This window comes from Oryx dammah, unplaced genomic scaffold (genome assembly GCF_014754425.2).
Source record: "Oryx dammah isolate SB20612 unplaced genomic scaffold, SCBI_Odam_1.1 HiC_scaffold_11, whole genome shotgun sequence".
Classification (NCBI taxonomy): domain Eukaryota; kingdom Metazoa; phylum Chordata; class Mammalia; order Artiodactyla; family Bovidae; genus Oryx; species Oryx dammah.
Window position 1 is genome coordinate 10,598,468 of NW_024070195.1, and position 21,208 is coordinate 10,619,675.

The window sequence follows — 21,208 nt, forward strand, 5'->3', positions numbered from 1 at the left end:
CAGGGAAGCAGGAAGAGGTCTTGTCCCAATCTGAGTGTACTAACCCGAGACGGGCGTTTCCCAGAAGCAACAGGTAGGTCTTCCCAGACAGTCTATATTCAGGAGCATGTGGTCCCCAGCCTCTATGGAAACCGAGGATCCACAGTTTGCCCACACGGTAGGGCTGGGAATTGAACGGCTCATATAGCCTTGTGAAAAGGAACTAATCCCCAGAATAAATTTTTGTAACCAAAATTTTTATAACTGGGGAAGTCAATTCTAGAACTGGTACTTCTGTAATAGCAGACTGCTCGTCTTTGTGGCAATAACAAAGCTCAGGAAAATATGAAATATTTAAGATTAAAAAGAAAGATGGAACTTCAGTACTGTTTTTCAATAAAGAATGTGCTCACTGCCTAGAAAATTGGTGAACAGTCAAGAATTGCCTGGATTCATGTTCCTTGGCTTGCTTTTTAATCACGTTGAAGTATGACTTCTTATGGATGTTGCTTCTAATTTGTCTGGAAAGCAAGTGCAGATACTGCCAGCTTGGGTATGAAGGATGGATTCTAACAACGTGTAGTTACTTTCACTTAGAATAAATGCCAGCCATTCAGAGCTCTCCATTTCTCTGAGAGTATTGGACAGAGCCTTGCACAGCATGGGTCATATTCCGTGGTTCAGTGTGTCCCATGGGCTTTACCTCTGGATTGAAAGCCTAGTTAGAGTGTGTGGTTGCTGTGGGTGGGGGAGATCAGGGTTTACATCCAGTCCGGGTAAAGAAGACATGAATCTTTTAATCATGCCAGGTACAGTGTAATAACGCATGCACCAAAGAAGCAAATCTAAATCAAATCAGAAAACAATTAGGGAACTTCGAGGATTATCTTACCATCTGAAAATACAGGAAAGACTGTCTAAGCAAGGAAGGTTTAACAAATGGGTTAGCTGATTTAACAACGTAACAGATGGAAAAAGCAAATAAGAGGAAACTGTCTGCAGTCTACGAGGCATGCTGTACAAATGGGGGCGATGAAGAAAGTATTCAGGGCCCTGAGAAGGGCATCTTAGAGACAGACGTCGTCGTCTCGTGGCCCTGCGGGTTGAATGTCCATGTCTTTAAGCTTCAGAAGAGTTTCAGCTCGGAGGAGGGGTTTTCTCTTTACAGTTGCCTGGCCCCATAGTGCTTTCTGCTGGGATGCAGCGAGGCAGCCTGGCGCGCAGGTGCTTGACGGGCAGGTGGGCACAGGGACCTTTCCAGGCCGCTCTGTCAGGAAGTAATCCAGGAAGCGTTTTTAAGATGACAGCTAGGAGGGCCCACTGGCTTCCCCAGCTGTTCTGCCCGGAGCCCACGGGGCCGGGCAGGCCAAGCACAAGTCTGTCCAGGAGTGGAGTCCCAGCTGTAGGCAGAGGAGAAGACTCAGGGCAGTGTCGCCACGGCATTGCTTGTAAAGACCTGAGCATGCTCTCTGGGGTCTCAGCTCCCTGGGGATGGGGGTGCTGTGGGCACGTGAGGAGCTGGCTCTGAGCGCCATCTGGCGGTCAGGGAGGTGGGCTTGGGGTGCAGTAGGACCTTCCAGTGGTGTCCTCTGAGAAATGGGCTCGAGGGCAGGACTGGTCCCATTGGGTTCAGAGGCTGAGTGACTGCTTGGGTGCAGTCCCTGGGCTGACAGCAAGCACTTCATACTCACAGGTATTGTGGCTCCTGGAGTAGAAAGGAGTCTGGCTCAGGGCTCCTGAGCCCTGCTCCCCCTCTTCTGTGGGCACCGAGGGGTCAGGTGAAGCAGCCCATCCTGACCCATGTCCACCAGCCAGACCTGCAGCCTCACACGCCTTAGTTTAACCTCTGTATCCCTTGTGTCTTCACGCATGAGGTGGTCATGCTCTTGGAATGTGACCAGTTGGTTTTTTCATTTTAATTCTTCTCTTTTTGTTTAGGGTGTGACATTGATACTCTAAGGGCTACTGTATATTTGTGCGTATGCTTACTTTTTTAGAGTGATTTTTAAAAAATGGATTTTCCAATTGTTTCAACCAAAGCTCCTAATTCCTAAGCTGCATTGATAACTTTTCTTTGGGTTTCTCTGTGTTTTAGGATTATTCCTCTCCTTTGTGGCCGTTTTGTCTGGAGGTTGGGTCTTAAGAGCCTGTGAGATGAGACGCTTGTGCAGTGTGTCTCCCTCTTCCTTCTCCTCCTGTCTGCAGGGTGTGGGGTGCCCAGCAGCAGGCTGCAGCCCCAGTGACTCTGTTCTTCCTCCCTCCCTCCTTTGCAGTTTTCAATGGTTCCAGCAGGTCATCCCGGGAGAAGGAGCCTGTTCAGAAACACAAAAGCAAAGAGGCCACTCCGGCGAAGGAGAAGCACAGCGATGCACGGGCCGACACCCGGAGGGAGCAGGCGTCCGCGAGCCACCCCCCTGCCGCACCCCCCGCGGGCTCCTCGGCCAAGGGGCTTGCCGCTCACCACCACCACCCGCCTCTGCATCGGTCGGCTCAGGACTTACGGAAACAGGTGAGGACCGGCCCTGCCAACCAGGGACCAAGGCCTGGCCCAGAGGTGCCAGCCCTCCCGCCCGAGGCCACCAGTCCGTTTCACCAAATTCACTGAAGGGGGCTGTGAGGAGTAGCCCGAAGCAGTGCGTGTTTCCAGGGCTCGGAAAGCAGGAAGGGATGCTCAGAGGTGAGAGAGCCGTGGCCTGGACAGGGCTGCCGGTGCCCGCACCTCTCTTCGGATGAAGACAGAAGAGGGCGCGTTGCTGGAGTTGGGTGCTCCCCGGAAGGTGCTGACAGGTGTCCTGGAAGGGCAGCGAGGGAGCGTCCCCCATTACCCCTGCCCCGCACCGGGGAGGCTGGGAGCCACACGTTGCCTTGAAAGAGGTCTGCAGCCGGCTGCATGTGAACTGTCCCTGGTGGACACGTTGGCGGCTGTGGCAGGACTTCTGAGTGGCCTGCAGGCGGTGATGAGATGGGGTGTGGCCGCAGAGGACACGCTCCCCACCCGTTGCCCCGAGGCCACACGCTCTGCCCTCCCTGCCCTCACCCCCACCCCCCCCCAGCAGATTTCAGGGTGAGATCCAGACCCCCGATCCGGTGGGGGACCCGGGAGGGAGACAGTAGGCGCGGCGAGACGGGCGCCTGGACCTGGCGGCATCTCGTTAACCCCTCTGCTGCTGTTGTCACCGCCCCTGGAAGGCGGTGAGCTCTCCTCACCAGGAATCATGTCGCAGACAGTCAAGTTGCCCTTAGTGGTACGGGTGGACCGGAGACTCCCTGGCAAGCAGTGTGCGTTAGTGACTAAAAGACACTTCTTGTCGTATGAGGGTTGGAGTTCCTCCTTCTGCTGAATTGTTCTTTCCCTGTGGTCTTTCTCGTTCTTGACAATGTCAGGAACCGTTGTCTGCAAACATGGGGCTGTTCACATGTGGCACGTACAAAGGACTGTGTGTGGACACGAGTATTACCAGTCTTAACTGTGCGCTGGCAAGCATCACTCAGTTGTCAGTTGGGTAGATGAGGCGAGCATCCTCGTTTAGTTTCCACGGTCCTGAGATCGCCACCTCACGCTTTGACTCGTTACCCTGAGAGTAAGCAGGTGGGCTTTGCATACTGCCCACTGAAGTTCCTGCAACACAAACCTCAGTTTTCCTCAATAGAACACTTGAGCGTGGAATTGGCCTCCCCGAGCTGGGTTCCCAGTTTTCAAGATGTAAAGTGCAGGACACACTGTCTATTTGGAGTTGTTCCATTTCCAAAGCCGTTGTCCGGGCTGGTCCTTGTGCAGAACTTCCCTCCAGATCTTTGCTTATGAAAAAACAATTCTGAAGGGGTCCGGAGTGGACAGGGACCCATCTGTGGAGCAGGAATCTCAGGGTGGAATGAATATCTCTCTCAATATCTCTCTCACTTTCAGACTCATGAGGCTATGTTGAGTAACCCCCCATCTCGGTTGGTCCAGACTCATCCTCAGCCCCCAGTGCCTGCCTCTGAGCTCAGGGTTTCCCTTTGTCATTGAACAAGAGGGGGTCATGCGGTTGGAAGTGAGAATTGAGGGAGTAGCAGGTACCCCCTGCCTTGGGGTGGCCCCAGCCCCTGTTCCACAGCAAGCTCTCCACCTGGAAGTGGGTGAGAGACCAAGGCAGGCAGACTCCATCATCTGCGTGACTGCAGGAGCCTGGCTGGTTTGCGGGTCCAGGTCTTGTAAGAGGGGCGTCTCCTGCCCTCCCTCCCCTGTCAAATTCCCCAAGTGGGATGACCCAGCACTCCCAGTTCTAGCTGGGCTCTGAGCGTGACCTTCACCGAGACTTAGGCTGTGATAGTCAACCTGCCTGGGCCCTATTGTTGATTTTGAGCTGGTGATGCCAGCTCCTCTCCCAGGGACATTGTGGGACATGAAAGGGTAATTTTGATACCATCAAATCCCATTAGTTAAGTACTCTGGGGGGAGGAAAAAAGGTCGCTAGAAGCCAATTGTAGATTCCTTTGTAACAGCCTGATGCAAGTGATTAGAACCTGACCTTTCATCTTTTCAACTGCATAAAAGACGGAGGCCCGGAGAATACTCGGATCTGTAATCTCAGATATGGTTAATTTTTTTTCTGTCGGCCTGAAAGAAAAGATCAGGGGTTGTATGAAATGCAGGTGATGGGGTGGGGGACCCCTGCGTAGGGGTGCCGCTGCCTGCCGGCCCCGGTGCCCCGAGAGCTCACTCTGCTGTCAAGGACGCCCCCGGTGTGTGTGTGCTGGGGGGGTGCCTGCCCTCCTGAGAGCCCTGGCCCCTGGGGCTCGGGGCACGAGAACTTGGTGTGTGAGGCCTCGCCAGCCTTCCAGGTCCTATTCTCCCAAAGGTGCCAGGTGACAGACGTGTGTAACAGTCCTGAACTGCTCCCGGCTGATGATTTGGACGTATGGTAGGTGTTCAACAAAGCAGCATTTCAGAGCAGCATTTCCTCAGCGTAGTGCTTACGTGGTGTGCAGTAAGACAGTAATGAATTTAGGATGAAGAAACAACGGTTCTTACACCTGGCAAGGGGTTGGGAATGGTTTCTAGACGCGGTGAGGAGGGTGTTGCATCCGGAGGGGTGTGGGCCAGAAGCCAGGATGCGGCTGCCATGGGTGGTGAGGCTGTGCCCAGCAGGTCGCCCCTGTTCTCGTCTGGGCGCTGAGACGGGCGGTCATGGGAAGGAGAGAACCTGCTCGCGAGGGCAGGGCAGAGGGTCTGCTGGGCTGCGGGGCCTCTAGGAGAGATGCGCATGGTCACACGTACGGCGGTTGATGGCGCGAGGAGGTTGAGCTTTTCAGACCAGAGGATGAGGAGTCTTCTTCAATATTCTGGAAAATAAAAAGCATCCCAGGAAAGATGTGAGAGGCTCGCCTTGGCTGGAAAACATTTAAGGTCTTCGTCTAGGCTTCGTTAGGTCCCACAGGGAGACCAGGTCGCTCTTTGACCCTGGGGTGTGCCTCAGTTGGGGGCCTCAGGAGGGGGCAGGTGCTGTGGAGTCCAGGCCGCATCAGTCTCATCCCTCTGCTCACTGACTCCCAGGGGCCCGCCGCGCCAGCAGGCCTGCCCTCCCATCCAGTGGATTCTGTTTGTTTAGGCTCACGTGCTTTGTAAGTTGAATTTTGAGGTCCAGATGCACTTCCCCAGCCAGCAGTGTTTCTCTTGGGCTCCTTTGCTGCTCTCAGAGCCTGGGCAGAGCCACTCGACTCAATAGCTCCCTCTAGTGGGAGATGGGAGCATGGCAGTCGAATTCTGGTTGAACTGGGGACAGCTGCGTGTCTGTGCCCCTGGGGTAACCTGAGCTGCAGGTGCCAGGCGGGTAGCGGTGGGCCAGCACCCCACTTCCTGCAGAGCTGGGCGATGCGGTGTCATTCCCCGCTCCCAAACCAGCCCGGCGGCGGCTCCTCCTGTGGGCCTGTTGTCATTCTTTGGAAATTAATGCTTTTCGGGTGTCTACCGTTGTCACCCCCTGGCCTCTCTTTATAAATGAGGGTGACTTTTGTGTGTCACAAAATTATTGTGGTGTCCAGGCTGTAAGACAGTGGTGAAGAGCGGCTGCCCATTTACCCAGTTCCCACAGTTGACTGTGGACGTTTACAGAGGCGGGAGATGGGCGCCTCCTGGGCAGAAGAGGCTGGGGCGCCAGAGACGTGCGGGGCATCCAGTGAGGCGCCAGGTGACACAGATGCCCACTGCTGGCAGCCGCCCCTCTGGGCGTGGGCATCTGAGCCCCATGAGAGTGCTCGTTCTTTTCTTCCTGTGGCATTTTTAATTTCACTCTTTACTTATTTAGTGTGGATTTTACAGTCCTGTGGGCAGATCATGCTGAAATATCTGGAGCAGAGGGAAAGAACCACCATCTTTTCTTGGAACGGGTGTGTGTGTGTGTGTGTAACCATGTCTTTTCTTGGAACAGGGGTTTGTGTGTGTGCACACGCGCGTGCACCTGTCCCCTTATCAGCACAGCCTTGTGATCGTGTCACTGTTATTGACCTGTGTTGGGTGACTGGCAGATAACGTGGAGGGTGTGGTTTGCATGCCTTTGCTGGGACCCCTGTGCCTGCTCCTCTCACCAGCAGGCGCGGCTGTTGAGCTGGGCCTGGGTGCGGGGTCCCCTGCGCACAGACACTGACTGTGCTCTCTGCTCCTCCTGCCGCCTCCAGGTCTCTAAGGTCAACGGAGTCACCCGAATGTCATCTCTGGGTACAAGTGCAACCAGTGCCAAAAAGATGCGCGAAGTCAGACCTTCACCGTCCAAAACTGTGAAGTACACTGCAACGGTGACTAAGGGGACTGTCACATACACCAAAGCCAAGAGAGAACTGGTCAAGGAGACCAGACCCCATCACCACAAGCCCAGTTCCGCTGTCACCCACTCAGTCTCAGGGAAAACTGAAAGCAGCAATGCAAAAACCCGCAAACAGGTGCTATCCCTCGGGGGGGCGTCCAGGGCCCCTGGGCCCGCCGTCGGTGGCCTCAAGGTCAGCGGCAGGTTGAACCCAAAGCCGTGCACTAAGGAGGTGGGGGGGCGGCAGCTGCGGGAGGGGCTCCGGAACTCCAAGCGGAGGCTGGAGGAGGCGCCCCCGGCCGACAAGCCGCAGTCGCCCCCCAAGAAGATGAAGGGGGCCGCGGGCAGCGCCGCCGAGGGCCCCGGCAGGAAGGCAGCCCTGGGCCCCGCCGAGAAGGCGCCGCTTGGCGGCCCTGGGAAGAAGGAGGCGCCCGAGCGGAGCCTGGAGAGGAACCGGCCCAAGCGGGCGGCAGCCGGCAAGGGCCCGCCGGGCAGACAAGCACACGGCAAGCCGGATGGCGGCGCCCCCTGTGAAAATCGTTCTACCTCGCAATCGGAGCCCCTGCCTCGGCCGCACGAGGGGGCGGCCAAGGCCGAGAAAGGGGCCGGCAGGGCCGGGTGGGCGGCCATGGACGAGATCCCCGTGCTGCGGCCGTCGGCCAAGGAGTTCCACGACCCGCTCGTCTACATCGAGTCGGTGCGCCCTCAGGTGGAGAAGTACGGCATGTGCAGGGTGGTCCCGCCCCCGGACTGGCGGCCCGAGTGCAAGCTCAACGACGAGATGCGCTTCGTCACGCAGATCCAGCACATCCACAAGCTGGGCCGGCGCTGGGGCCCCAACGTGCAGCGGCTGGCCTGCATCAAGAAGCACCTCAGATCTCAGGGCATCACCATGGACGAGCTCCCGCTCATAGGTAAGGCCCGCGGCGGCCGGCTCCACGCCAGCTCCTCTGGGCGCATCGGGGCCCAGGGGGAGTCTGAGCCCCGCTTTCTGCAGGGCAGTGTAGTCCTGTGCGCCACCCCACACCCCACACCCCCCCGCCCCCCACACACACACACACTCACTCACACTGGGCCACACCTGCTGGCTGCCTGGCTGAGTCCATAGTGGCGTCCAGAGAGAGGGGCAAGACTGCTGCACCGCGCCTTGGTCTGCCCGGGCTGCCTTAACCAAGGACTGCAGGTTGGGGCTTGACCTGCAGGGAGTCGGTTCTCTCGGTCTGGAGCTTGGAAGTCTGAGAGCGAGGTGCCGGCAGGGTTCATTTCTCCTGAGGCCTCTCGCCTTGCCTGTGGGCAGCTTCCTTCTCCCATGTCCCCACCTGTTCCCCCCCACAGATTCCTGGCGTCCCTTCTCTTGTTATAAGGACATCAGTCCCATGGGGTCAGGGCCCACCTGAGGGCCTCCTTTTACTGTAATCACTGCTTTCAGGACTGCCTCTAAACACAGCCACACTTAGGGCCTCCACGCGGGACTGTGGGTGGGTGGCACTTCAGCCTTCTCTCTCTCTCCCCTCTTCCTTCCTTGCCTCTCAGTTTTCCTGGTGAGAACCAGGTCCCGGTGGAGCCTGTAGCTCCTGGAACACTGTGGACGCGAGCACAGGTACAGCTCTGCGCTGAAGCCGTGCTCGCCTCAGTGATTGCTTTTGTGAACAGGCCGGCTGGCATGGTGAGGGCCCGGGCTGGGCACACGCACAGCCCTCCTGGAATCCCCGTCTCCCTCCTCCTCTGCGGGTCCTTGCACCTCCAGGATTAAGGCCCTCCGTCGGGGTGAGCCGGTTCTGTGGAGCGGTGACCTCACACACTTCTCTTCCGGCTCGGGACCCTGGACGGGAGCAGCGCGGGGCCCACCTCCAGGTTGGAGCAGCCTTTGGCAGGCAGGGAGCAGAGGGGCCGCTGCGGTCACTTAGGTGTCGGGGTGGGCAGTAAGATAGGTTTCCTTGCACCACGGAGGTGTTGCTATTACTCTCAGCAGATGAGACTCATGTAAATTCAGAGAACGCTTGGCTTGTGCCCCGCTGTCACGGATGTGATCGGAGGTGATGTGGGCTTGGGAGCAGGCTGAGGCATCAGCGCCTCAGGAGTGTGGTGTGGGCTACGCGGGAGACCTGGAGCTGCCTTGGGGCAGCGGGCCTTCTGAGCAGTCAGGGCATCGGGTGACGTCAGAGTGGGTTTCCTAAACCTCTGTTCCCACGGTGCCAGAAGCCACGATGTGACTGGGTGTGTTCACATAGTTGCTATTGGCCCAGGTGTGAAGCCCCATCCGCGTGGGGGAGGAGCTTGCTGGCCTGCCACCCGCCTTGGGTCTCAGCTCTGCGCTCAGCCTCCTCGCAGCGTGAGGGACTTGGTTTTGAAGGAAGTTCCCCAGTGTCCAAAGACTGTTTGCCCCTTCTCTGGGAAGGTGGCGCTTTGTCCCGCAGCGTCCTATGGTCCTGAGAGCGGGCTGGTGAAAACAGGAGAAGGCAACATGATGCCTTTGCAGGGACGTGTCAGGGTGTCTATGCTGCTAGCTTACAGTGGTGACCTCCTTTCTGGTCAGTCTCTGGTGTGACCTACCTCCCCGTCCATCTCGGCAGGTCCAGGAGGTGCCCCGACCGAGAGCAAGGCCCTGCCGCGCGTCTTGGAACCTTGGGCCTTAGGCCCGGACAGCCAAGGTCGGGGCAGGTCTCCTCCTTGATGTGGTCCCTGCTGGCCTCAACCAAGCAACCAGCCAGCGTCCCGCCTGGCACAGCAGATGGGCTCGGGGTGCCTCTTGCCCGTCCCCGGTCGTGCTGGCCGGCTGGGCATTGGCACACAGCTGGCTGAAGTGGTCCGATGCTGTTCTCAGGAGTCCTGCTGCTCTTCCCTTTGTTTATTTTATACCAAGGTGTCCCCGCTTCTAAAGATAGAAACAGCCTTAATGTTTACTTTGCTCACCTAGCATTCTGTGGGGTGTTTATCTCCTAACAGCTGGTGGATGATTATTCTGGAAGATTTTTCCTTTTTATTGGTCCAAGGGTGGTTGCTTTTCCAGTTCCCATTGAGACAGTCACTGGGCAGCACTCGCACATCTGAGTTTTGTGCAGTCTCCTGCCTCATGGTTTGTGCAGTCTGATTGAGAGACCAGTGAGAACCAGCCCACACACCTTCGGAGATGAGCAGTGGTGTGAGCAGCGATGGGAGGAGCTGAGGGGCGGACAGACTCCTGCCTGCCCTCAGAGGGGCCTTCCCCGCTGCCTGGACACCTCAGGGGCTGAAGGGAGATTACTGTGCGTGTGTGTGCGTGCATGCGTGTATGTGTGTGGTGGGGGAGGGTTGGGAGGGGAATTGGAACTGATGGCACGTGCTGGGTGTGTGCGGTTTCCCATCCCACAGCCTTTCCAGGCGATGCTGCGCTGCAGAGGTGGCCGAGGGCACAACCCAGGCTCTGTCAGCCCTGCAGGGAAGCCCTGCTCCTTGAGCCGTCCCCCCGCCTCCTGGGGCGTGAGGGGGCATGCACCTTGCCCCTGCTCCAGCCATGCTGGGTTCTCCCTCCCCAGGGACCGCCTCTCCTTCTTTTCAGGCCTCTGCCTAAGTGCCCCCTCCTCGGGGCTCCCTGCCCAGACCACCCGCCTCTGTCAGTTGCTCCTCAGCCTGTCCTGGTCTCTTTACCCTCCTAGTGCTAAGATGGTCTCAGCCTCGTCTCTGTAGGCTGGGTGGCCCTGTTTGCTGCTCTGACCCCTGGCCTGGTGGCCTCCCTGGCACGTGGTGGGCACTTGGTGCCTGTGGACTCTCAGGTGACGGAAGGCAGTCTCGTTCACAGTCCCTTTCACCTGCTGTCGCTGTCTTTTCTCCCCTCCCATCCCAGGAGGCTGTGAGCTCGACCTGGCCTGCTTTTTCCGGCTGATTAATGAGATGGGCGGCATGCAGCAAGTGACGGACCTCAAAAAGTGGAACAAACTCGCAGACATGCTGCGCGTCCCCAGGACCGCCCAGGACCGGCTGGCCAAGCTCCAGGAGGCTTACTGCCAGTACCTGCTCTCCTACGACTCCCTGTCGCCTGAGGAGCACCGGCGCCTGGAGAGGGAGGTGCTGATGGAGAAGGAGAGCCTGGAGCGGCGCAAGGGGCCCCTGGAGGGCCACACAGAGCAGGACTACCACCGCTTCCACCCGCTGCCCCGCTTCGAGCCCAAGAACGGGCTCATCAGCGGCGGGGCCCACAGGAACGGCTTCCGCAGCAAGCTGAAGGAGGTGGGCCCCGCACAGCTCAAGACGGGCCGGCGGCGACTCTTTGCTCAGGAAAAGGAGGTGGTGAAGGAGGACGAGGAGGACAAGGGCATCCTCAGCGACTTCCACAAGTGTATATACAAGGTAGGGCCTGTGGGCCTGCCGTGTGGCCTCGTGTGCTCGTTGTGGGCCGTGGGACCCTGAGACCCCTGACAGCCGGCCCTGGTCCCGTCCCTTGTAGAGAGCCATCTGCAGTCTGGGGCGGAATGAGCGTCTGGACTGGGCTCCTGGGCACCCAGCTCTGGCCTTGGTGTGGTGCTGAGTTGCTTCAGTCGTGCCTGACTTTGTGCAGCCCCATGGACTATAGCCTGCCAGGCTCCTCTGTCCATGGGATTCTTCTCCAGGCAGGAATACTGGAGTGGATTGCCTTGCTCTCCTCCAGGGGATCTTCCTGACCCAGGGATCAAACCTGGGTCTCTACATTTCCTGCATCGGCAGGCAGGTTCTTTACCACTGTGCCACCTGGGAATCGGCCTTCGTTAAATGTGTGTTTTTGTACACGTGTGCCCGCATGCAAGGGATGCAACCTGGGAGGCACAACTCCTCTTTCCGGAGGCTGGGCCTGGGGCTTCTCGTACCCACAGGAACCAGGCCCCCTGCTGCTCCCAATCACACCCCACGCCACTTGGCACAGCTCTGCTGGTGCCTGTCTGTCACGCGGATCTCCTGGGGAGAGGGCAGGGGTGGGGTTCCTGCTTCTGCCCACACTGTGTACCCATCCAGGTAGTCCAAGACGGCAGCCTCCAGGGGGCGAGGGGGCATCTCGGTGTCTCCCTGCTTGGCAGCCTGGCTCAGTCCACAGAGGTTGGGCTCCCCCCTCCCTGGCCCTCCAGGGCGATTGGGCCCCAGGCCAGGAGGGGGGCACAGGACCCCCAACCTTGATCAGTTCTGCAGGCTCCAGGAGGGCAGGGCCCCTGCGGAAGTTTTGGTGGCCATGCCCACCCACGTGAGCCTGGCCGCAGTGCAGAAACGTGATGGGTGTCTGTGCTTCTGCCCTGATTCGGGCTTCTTTCCTCTTGAGTCTGTGCTTGGAGGTCCCTCCTGGCTTCCCTCTGCGTCCTCGCCTCAGTTGGAGTCTCACCTCCTTTCTGGGGAGAGATGCCTGCTTGCCTGGAGCTTTCCCTGTGACTGGACCCAGGGAAGGTTGGATTTGTGTACATGTGGCTGCAGGCTGGTGGCCGTGGAGGCTGTGTGCACTGAGGGCCGGCCGGGAGCTCACGGTTCCAGGCTCTGAGCCCACTCAGCATCTGGCGATTGACTGTTGGGTGCTGGGTGTCATCATGTTGAATTACAGGCACCCTGCTTTAGTTGATAGAAAATCAGGCTCTTTCCAGTGGTTCCAACTTATATCTTGTGAGGAATGGCAGGTGAGAAGTTTGGACTTGCGCAGACGTTTCTCTTGGTTAGGAGCCTCAGTTACAGAGCTGATGATGAGCAGGGTCTGTGAGATGACTGTGACCTCCAGAGGCAGCTCTGTTCGTGGGGCTGCTCCAGCATCACCTTGTTAGGGGCCCTGCCCCTCTGCCTTTGGCTCATCACACTTGGTGCCATGTCCCAGCTCCGTTCTGTGCGAGGCCACATTCCCCAGGCAGCCTGAAGGTGCCTCCAGGGCAGAGACACTGTGTGTTTCGAGCACCGTCCATCTACAGCCCCTTGAACTAGGCCTGGTACACTGTAGGTGCTCAGTAAGTACTCCGCAGTCAAGGGGTGAGCGTGCCTGGTCAGGGATGAGTGGAGGGCTTGCCTGTAGGACATGCCACCATTCATCCCAGTGGGCGTGTTGTTGGGAATGTTCCGGGGGCACGGTGGCAGAGGTGGGCAGGTTAGGTAATATGAAGACCCTGCGGGCCCCCCCAGGGGAGTGGAGGGCAGGGGGCTCCCCTGGCGGGAGGAGGACTGGATCCCTCTGGCCCCTACAGATCCCCGAGGCCAGGCTGCTCGCCTGCCCGGTTCTCAGGGGAGGACCCTCAGGGTGGGTCCAGGGTTGCCCCAGGTCTCTCTCCCAGCGTCTCCGGTCCCGAGTTCCAGCCAGTGTCTGTCTGGATGTTATTGGCTTGTCCCCCGACCACAGCCTTTCTCCTCCCGTCTCCAGGCTGTCCCCATTGCTCCAGCGACGTTGATCTTCGCTGGGGCACCTGGGGCAGTACGTCCTGCGGGTGATGGGGGGTCTGGCCGGGGCTTCGGTGGTCGGGGGGGCGCCAACTCCTTTGTCCACACTGAGGGTCCTTCTCGGGAAATGTGGTCCCTGCTTCTGTGTTCCTGCAGCTAGGGACATGGCCCCTGGACACAGGGACACGCGCACGGGGCCCTGACGGGGTAGCCCCGCTTTGTTTCTCCAGCTTGACTCTTGCTTTTGCTTCCTTTCCAGGGAAGGTCTGTTTCTTTAACAACTTTTTACCGAACAGCAAGAAATATCATGAACATGTGCTTCAGCAAGGAGCCCGCACCAGCTGAAATCGAGGTGTGTGAGCCGGGCGCCCTCTCTCTGCCTGGAGCTGGGGTGGAGCCCCCGGGCCTCCGCCCCCCGGAGGCAGGCGGAGGGTCCCAAGTCCATCCTGTGGGTCCCGGGTGTGGCCAGAACTTTCAGCTCGGGTTGACCCAAACTTGTTCCGGGTCAGAAACGAGGTAGTGGCGCGAGCGTGTCTCCCGGGTCCTCCCTGACTGTCCTGTTCGCCCCAGGCAGGCCCCGTGCCGCGCTGGCCACCTCTCGCCCCTTCTCACCCCATCCTCCGGGTGCCTGTTCGGCAAGAGAATGTTTGGAGTCCCTTGAAACCACGGTTGTGCTTTTTCCTCTCTCCTGGTTTTCATTTAATGGGATTGGCAGGCTGCCATTTTTGTGCTTCTGCCAACCCTGTGCTGAGGTGTGTGAGGCTGGGCAGGCGAGCAGGGCTGCGCCCCAGCCAGTCAGTGGAGGGGGCTCTGGGGAGGAGGGCAGAGCCCGGGTCTGTCCCCTGGGAGCTCCCAGGTGCTGATGTAGGTGGGCCTGTCTGGGGGTGAGCCCCGACTCCTCTCCGGGTTCAGGGCGTGCTGGACGAGCAGGAGGTGGCATGGGCTGCCTTGGCTTTTGGCTGACAGCGGGTTTCAGACCGCGTCTCTCTGTCCACTGTCACAGGCCTCCTTTTCTCAGCATAACCACGCTGATGGCATCGGCCCCTGGCCCTGAGGCGACCAGGTGTCCTGGGAGTGGAGCTCGGGGACTGTCTGTCCCTAGGGCGCCCGGCCCCCGCTGTGTCCATGCCGCGAGCTGTCCTGCCTCCGATGGTGGCCGTTGGGAGCCCACGAGGCCCGGCCTGGTGCTCGGGCCTGGGTTCAGTGTTTGGCTTTGGCGCCGCTATCATCCCTCTTGGTCCCAGTTTTGCACTCCGGGCTGCATATGTGCCGACCACACGGTGGCCCCTTGGCCCTGCCAGAGCCACGTCCCGTCCCCACAGCGCCAGCGGGTCCTGACCCGGGACACGTGTGCTCATCACCGTGGCTTTTGCTGGCTCGCGCTAGTTTTGGGAGAAGTGCCAGAGGAGAGGAGCATGACTCCTGGGGGTGGTCGTCTGAGCTAGAGAAAGAGGCCTTACAGCTTTACAACATAGGTGCTTGACGGAGTCCCCGAAGGTGGAAGATTGTTGCTGCCCATTGTCTCCTGCTGGGAAGTTAATTCTGAGGGTCCTGGGTTGTTTTGTTTGTTAATTGGCGGATGCTCACTTTACAGCGTTGCGTTGCCTTCTGCGGTGCATCAGCATGAATCACCATAGGTACACATTATGTCCCCTCCCTCTTGGACCTTCCTCCCTGAGTGTCTTGGTTTTGCTTTAATGTTAACAGTTGTGTAATATTTAAGCACAAAAGGGAGATTTGCTGAAATTGGAACCTTTAATCTGTCTGGCTAACTTCTGGATCCTACAAAGGGGCTGGAGCCTCTGCTTGGCCAGTGCCCCCCAGCGGAAGGGGCTTTGGATCCTACAAAGGAGGTGGAGCCCCTGCTTGGCCGGTGGTCCCCGCGGAAGGGGCTTCTGGGTTCTACAAAGGGGCTGGAGCCTCTGCTTGGCTGGTGCTCCCCAGCGGAAGGGTCCCCCATGTGGCGCATGGTCCTTCCGCCCCTGCTGTCTTTCTTTGCTCAGCGTGCGTTGCTGTGAATCCCGGCAGGCGGCCGACCTGGCTGGCCTGGACCGTCTCTGGCCCTTCGGGACCAGGAGCGTTTAATGGTCCAGTTTGCCCTTGAGGTGGGGCCTCTGGCTGCCCCCAGCCTGGCCCCTTGCTGTAGCGGCCACACACGCAGCGTGGTGGAGGCTGACCCCGGGTGCTCCCTGGAGAGGCTCCAGGAAGCGGGGTTGGCCAAGGCGGGGAGGGCGTTGCTGAGCTTCTGCACTGATGACTGAAGACGGAACCCTCTCACCTGTCGGCAAAGCCCGTCCCGACCTGCGTTTGCCCAGCAGTTGGTCAGGTCGTGCGCGCCCTTCCCCCGTCTGTTTCCTCGGCTGGGGTCACAGCCTTCGGGGTAGGGTGGTCACTTCCCTTGTTTGGGGCTGAGTAGCGTGTCTGCCCAGACGCCTGTCTGGGGGCACTGTGACCACACCTGCAGTGGTGGGGGGGCGTCTCCCCTTCCTGAGTCGCTTTCTCCCTCCCTTTCATGGAAGTGATCCTTGATTGCGGTGACGTACGCGTGACATGTACCACTCAAGCCATTTTTAGGTGCAGTTCAGTGGCACCAAAATCCTTTGAACGTCATCGTGTGACCCACCCCAGCACCCGTTCGCAGATTGTCCTTCCTCCGAGACTGGAAGTCAGCTCCTGTGAATCACTGAGTCCACGCAGCCCCTCCATTCTCTTTTTCTGTCTGACTTTGTCCTGAGTGCCTCACGGGAACGAAATCAGTACTTGTCCTCCTGAGACCGGCTTCTCCACTTAGCGTCACGTCCTTAGGATTCGTGTGTGGCTGCGTGTCAGGATTTCCCTCTCTGAGGCCGAGTTGTGTTCGGCCGACACCGTCCCTTGTGTTGATCCGTCTGTCGGTCAGGGACCTGGCCCCGTGGCCCTGGGCGTGCAGTTACTGCCTGCAGCCCCGGCCGCCTGGGAGGCCCCGGCCCCTAGGTCGCAGGCTGGGGCGGGGGCCTGCGGCCCCGGGCAGCGCGGTGCTGATGGCCCCCTCTCCCGCAGCAAGAGTACTGGCGGCTCGTGGAGGAGAAGGACTGCCACGTGGCCGTGCACTGCGGCAAGGTGGACACCAACACCCACGGCAGCGGCTTCCCGGTGGGAAAGTCAGAGCCATTCTCACGGTAACGTTGGGCCCTCCTGCCGGGTCCTGCGGGCTGGACGGCGTCTGTGCGCACTGGTTCGTGCCGGTTCGTGACGCCCCTGTGCTTTCGCCTGCAGACACGGATGGAACCTCACCGTCCTCCCCAATAACACAGGCTCCATCCTGCGTCACCTCGGTGCTGTGCCTGGTAAGCTGGCTGCGGGTTGGAGGGCTGGGGACCACGGTGCGCAGGCTGTGCAGAGAACTCGGGGATCGCTCGAGAAGGGCGAGGAGTGGGGGTGTAGTTGGAGTCGATAAAAAGGGTGGAAAGGTAAACCAGGTCACCGATCTGGAAGCTGGGGAGACGCTTCGTGTGGTCCGCTTTCCACCTGGGAGCTTTCAGAGCTGACCTCTGACCCTCTGGGGCTCCTGCCTCACCCGGTAGGAGCGAAGCCAGCCGTCCTGGGTGTTGGCGCACTGAGGGCCGTCCCCTGGCGGAGGGGCTGCTCCAGACACGGCCCCCTTCCTGTGTCCCTGACCTCGAGGCCCCGCGGGCCACCGTTCGTGGTAGGCGTGTGCCTCCTGCCTCCAGTCACCAGTCAAGGTGTTTCCTCTCTGTTGTTTTGTAACTGTGTCTGTGACCTTGGCTCTTATATCAGAAGCAGGAAGGAGCACGCGCCTTCTCATTGAGTTCGCCTGGTTCTGATCCCATTTCCTCTTTTTTTCTGGCTGGGGAGGCGATGCGATGTCTGTCGCCGTCGCCCTGCCACACGGCTCTCCGTGCCTCCCTGTCCCCTTTGTTCCAGGAGTGACAATTCCCTGGCTGAATATCGGCATGGTCTTTTCTACCTCATGCTGGTCTCGAGACCAAAACCACCTCCCCTACATCGACTACTTACACACGGGTGCTGACTGCATTTGGTGAGTGTGCCGGCCCGCCCCCCTCTCACTCAGCGGGGCGGGCGGGCTCGTGCGAGCGCGTCCTGTGTTCCCCGTCAGAGTCTGAGGAGCGCGCTTGGAAGTCGAGCTGGTGGAGAACGTTGTAGTTTGCTCCGGTGATGAGCACGGTCAAGCATCTCTTCCTGGCCCTTGTCCGTTGCAGTTGCGGGCTCACACGGGGCTGTCCCTCTCTGAAGTGTCCCCCTCGGGGTTGTTGACGGCCAGGAGTTCGTGTCCTACTGGCGTCAGAAACAGGAGCGGTAGAGCAGGGAGCGGGCCAGGCGTGGCGGCTGCCTGGGCTCACGTGAGCGGGCGTTCTCAGCGTCTCCCGGCCCACCCTCTGCACAGAGACTGGTCTCCCGGAGGTGGAGTTCTGCCGTTGGGGATTAGGAGTTGGTCTGGTTCCCCGGCGTGATCCTTCACTGTCAGGCTCTTCGGTCCTGCTCCGAGCTGGCTCTTCAGCGCCTTTGTTGATGGCGGCGATGGGAAATCACTGCAGATGATCAGATGTCTTATTGTCTGACGGGCTACCGGCACCGCATCCATCCCACACTTACTCACTTCATTGTCCTGGTGGGGTGATTAGCTCCTCTATTAAAGTCCTAGAGCCGAAGTTCTCACTCCAAGGAGCCGGTGTCGGCAACAGTCTCATCACGGCTCCCCCTGCCTTTGGGCTGCCTCGGGGCAACGGGCCGTCGGTGTCGGAGCAGGCAGGCCCTCTGCTGGGTTTCCCGTGGTGGGGCCAGGGTCTCAGGCAGTGTGGAGGGTCAAAGAGCCACATGGACTCGGGGGGTGTGAGCCCCCCGCCCTGTTCCCCTGGTCCTTCATCAGAAAGTGGGGCCACGTGGCCTCGGCCCTGCAGGGAGACAGGGTAAGAGGCCGCGGCCTGCGTGCTGAGTGACTGCTGAGTGAGAGGCAGGGGACGTAAGGCTCTGGAACCTCTGTGCTGCAGGGACAGGTTGCCGGAAAGGATCAGAGGACTTCACGGTGTGGTTTTTCTTAAAACGTGTGAGTGAGGTTAGAAACTCTGGACTTACGTCAAATCAGCAATAGAATATGTTGGTGTTGAGACAAGCCTCTCAAAGAACCTTGACTAGGTTAGTAGTAGTGAGGACCCCCGCCCCGTGGACCGCTCATCACGGGTGCTCTCCCCGCCCGGCCTAGGGACGGGCAGCCTGAATCTCCGCACGTAGCTGCGGGGAGGGCAGGGGTTGGTCAGGTGTCCACTCTAGCCCGTGGACGGCAGGGCTGGGAGTCCCAGAGCAGGAGGCCAGGAGGAGCCTGCCTCTGTGCAGACCGCTGCCACCAGCGTCTCGAGTGCTGTAGGCAACAGGTGTGTCCCCCGGGGTCCTCCTGGGACTCGAGTGGCCACTCTCCTCCTGCTCCCCGGCTCACCCTGAGGGTCCTGGTTCTTCGGGCTGAGCTCAGGCCGCGTCTTCTCCCACCGGCCCCGCTGGGCACTTTGGCCCCAGTCAGCGGGGTCCGTGTTGTCTGAGCCCCACCCTTTGTGGCCGCTCCCTCCGCCTTGCACAGACCCTTGGTGTGGGTTCCACGCTGAGCCCTGGTCCCGCCCCGTCCTTCGTCTGCTGGAGAGAAGGGTCAGGTGCCAGCCCAGCAATAAGTCCCCGCTCTGGAGGCTCACAAGAGGCTGTTGAAGCTGTGGATGTGTCTGGATCTGATTTATAGGGGCTTTAAAAGTCTGGTTTTGGTCTGAAGGCTGCATGGCTCGGGCGTAGGTCGGACCCGCATGCAGGTGGGCGTGCTTGTCACAGGGCACAAGCGGCAGAGCTGCCCAGAGAGACCCGGGGCCACTGGGCACATGCCCACCTCCCTTCCTGCAGCTGAGGCTGGTCTCCAGGCAGCTCTGGGCCCCTCTCTCTGGGGGAGTATGGAGGGCGGGCTCCCTGGGGCAGGGCCTTGTCAACAGCCTCCGCCCTGATTCCAAACTGCCCAGGTATTGCATTCCTGCTGAGGAGGAGCACAAGCTGGAGGACGTGGTGCACACTCTGCTGCAAGCCAACGGCACCCCCGGCCTGCAGATGCTCGAGAGCAATGTCATGGTAGGGGCCACGGGCTGGGGCGGCGGGGGCCACGGGCCGGGGCGGTGGGGCCCGTGCGGCGGTTTCATTTCCTCACCCCTCGGCTGACCTGCTCCGCAGAACTAGAGGACCGTGAACAACCAATCCAGGGAGCCATCGTAAAAAACTCCTCTTTTATGGAAACCCAACTAAAGCATGCTCCTCTCACTGCCCAGGATGTGGGGCCCTTTGACTGCTTCAGAGCCTGGTGGTTTTGTAAATGGTGACTGGGGTCGGGCCAGGCCACCTGCACGCTGGGCAGGATCGCCGAGGGCTGAGCGCAGAGGCGGCTGGCCCGGTTCTCAGAGCCTGTTGAGTCCTGTTGTGTTCTGACAGCCTGATCTCAGGTCTTCTCTGGCCTCTGCGGCCCTTGTCGGAGTCTTCTCTCTCCCAAGCCCACAGCCGCCGTGCGGCGGGGATCCAGGGCTCTGCTTGTGAGGGTCCCCGATCACCGCTGCCATGCCCTTATCTTAGGCGTTGCTCCTGGGCCTGTATCAGTTTAGAACTTCCTCTTCCTCCACTTAGGGGTCACGTCTCTCTCATTTTCTAAAAGAGAAACAGAGAGTCTCTAATACAGAACATACTCCGTGTGGGGAGCAGGCTTAAGCCCCCACACCTGTCTGGAGGGCCGGTGTGCTGGGCCGCTGCCGCAGGTGGTCCTCCCGGAAAGCGGGGCAGGAGGCAGGTGGCTCAGCCCCACGTCTCCGCAGATCTCCCCGGAGGTGCTGTGCAGGGAGGGAATCAAGGTGCACAGGACGGTGCAGCAGAGTGGCCAGTTCGTCGTCTGCTTCCCGGGATCCTTCGTGTCCAAAGTCTGCTGCGGCTACAGCGTCTCCGAGACCGTGCACTTCGCCACCACCCAATGGACGAGCATGGGCTTCGAGACCGCCAAGGTAGGCGGGTGGCCACTCCACACGCGGCCCAGCGTCCCCCAGTGGGGGTCTTGTTTGTAGATACAGCCTGAGGCGGCTGAGAAGCTCTTCTGGGGAGGGAGAGTGGCTCGAGGCTGGTTAGCCTCCTCTAAGTTGCTGAGTTCTTTTGCTCAGTCCTGGGCTGTCGCTGCAGAGGTGTGAAAGGCAAACCCTGCCTTTGGCTGGCGGAGGACCTGGGGTCTGTGGTCTTCCTCGGGGGGGAGACAAGATCATCGTGTGGTTTTTGCATTGCTTTTCATCCAAATGGAATTCAGAATTTGAAAATTCAGATAGCACCGCCTCCCCAGTAAAGGAAACCCTTGATAGCTGCCTAGAAATGAAAACCTGCCCTAAAGGGATGTGACTGCCTCTTTCAGGAGATGAAGCGTCGCCATATAGCTAAGCCATTCTCAATGGAGAAGTTACTCTACCAGATCGCACAAGCGGAAGCAAAAAAGGAAAACGGCTCCACTCTCAGTACCATCTCAGCCCTTCTGGATGAGCTCAGGTAACACGAGACAGTTCTAGGCCGGCCCATCTAGGCTCAGCCAGGCATGGTGAGGGTGCGGCCCGTCCTTTGTGGGGAAGCGCTGGCCTCCTGTTCCTGGGGCTCAGCCGGAGGCTGAAGGCTGCAGGTGGTGGCTCTTCTACGCTTGGCCGTGTGCCCCGCGGTCACAGCAGACAGAGTGCAGCCGTCCAAGAGGCCTTGGGGCAGGTCTGGCCTTTTGACTTGGGTGCCCAGCTGAGGACCGCAGCCCCTGTGGGCCCGCTGACCCCAGTACCCTGGCAGGGACACGGAGCTGCGGCAGCGGCGGCAGCTCTTCGAGGCTGGCCTCCACTCCTCCGCCCGCTACGGCAGCCACGACGGCGGCAGTGCCGTTCCCGACGGCAAGAAGAAGCCTCGGAAGTGGCTGCAGCTGGAGACCTCCGAGAGGCGCTGCCAGGTGTGCCAGCACCTGTGCTACCTGTCCATGGTGAGCCCCCCCCCGCGCCCCGCCCCGCGCGCCCCGCCCCGCCCCGCCCCGCCCCGCGCGCCCCGCCCCGCCCCGC

The 21,208-nt window shown here is 59.8% G+C and overlaps 1 protein-coding gene across 6 annotated transcripts in view; it reads left to right on the plus strand.

Annotated features, from left to right (window-relative positions):
- Positions 1 to 21,208, plus strand: part of JARID2 (jumonji and AT-rich interaction domain containing 2) — a 230,436-nt gene that overhangs the window by 202,247 nt on the left and 6,981 nt on the right. For all 6 annotated transcript variants that reach the window (XM_040249295.1, XM_040249294.1, XM_040249300.1 and 3 more), the window contains 11 exons: positions 2,253 to 2,488; positions 6,637 to 7,675; positions 10,585 to 11,087; positions 13,372 to 13,464; positions 16,152 to 16,270; positions 16,368 to 16,438; positions 17,037 to 17,151; positions 19,124 to 19,229; positions 19,958 to 20,140; positions 20,536 to 20,666; positions 20,949 to 21,132. In XM_040249295.1, coding sequence (XP_040105229.1) covers positions 2,253 to 2,488; positions 6,637 to 7,675; positions 10,585 to 11,087; positions 13,372 to 13,464; positions 16,152 to 16,270; positions 16,368 to 16,438; positions 17,037 to 17,151; positions 19,124 to 19,229; positions 19,958 to 20,140; positions 20,536 to 20,666; positions 20,949 to 21,132 — 2,780 coding nt within the window. The remainder of the gene's footprint in view (positions 1 to 2,252; positions 2,489 to 6,636; positions 7,676 to 10,584; positions 11,088 to 13,371; positions 13,465 to 16,151; positions 16,271 to 16,367; positions 16,439 to 17,036; positions 17,152 to 19,123; positions 19,230 to 19,957; positions 20,141 to 20,535; positions 20,667 to 20,948; positions 21,133 to 21,208) is intronic.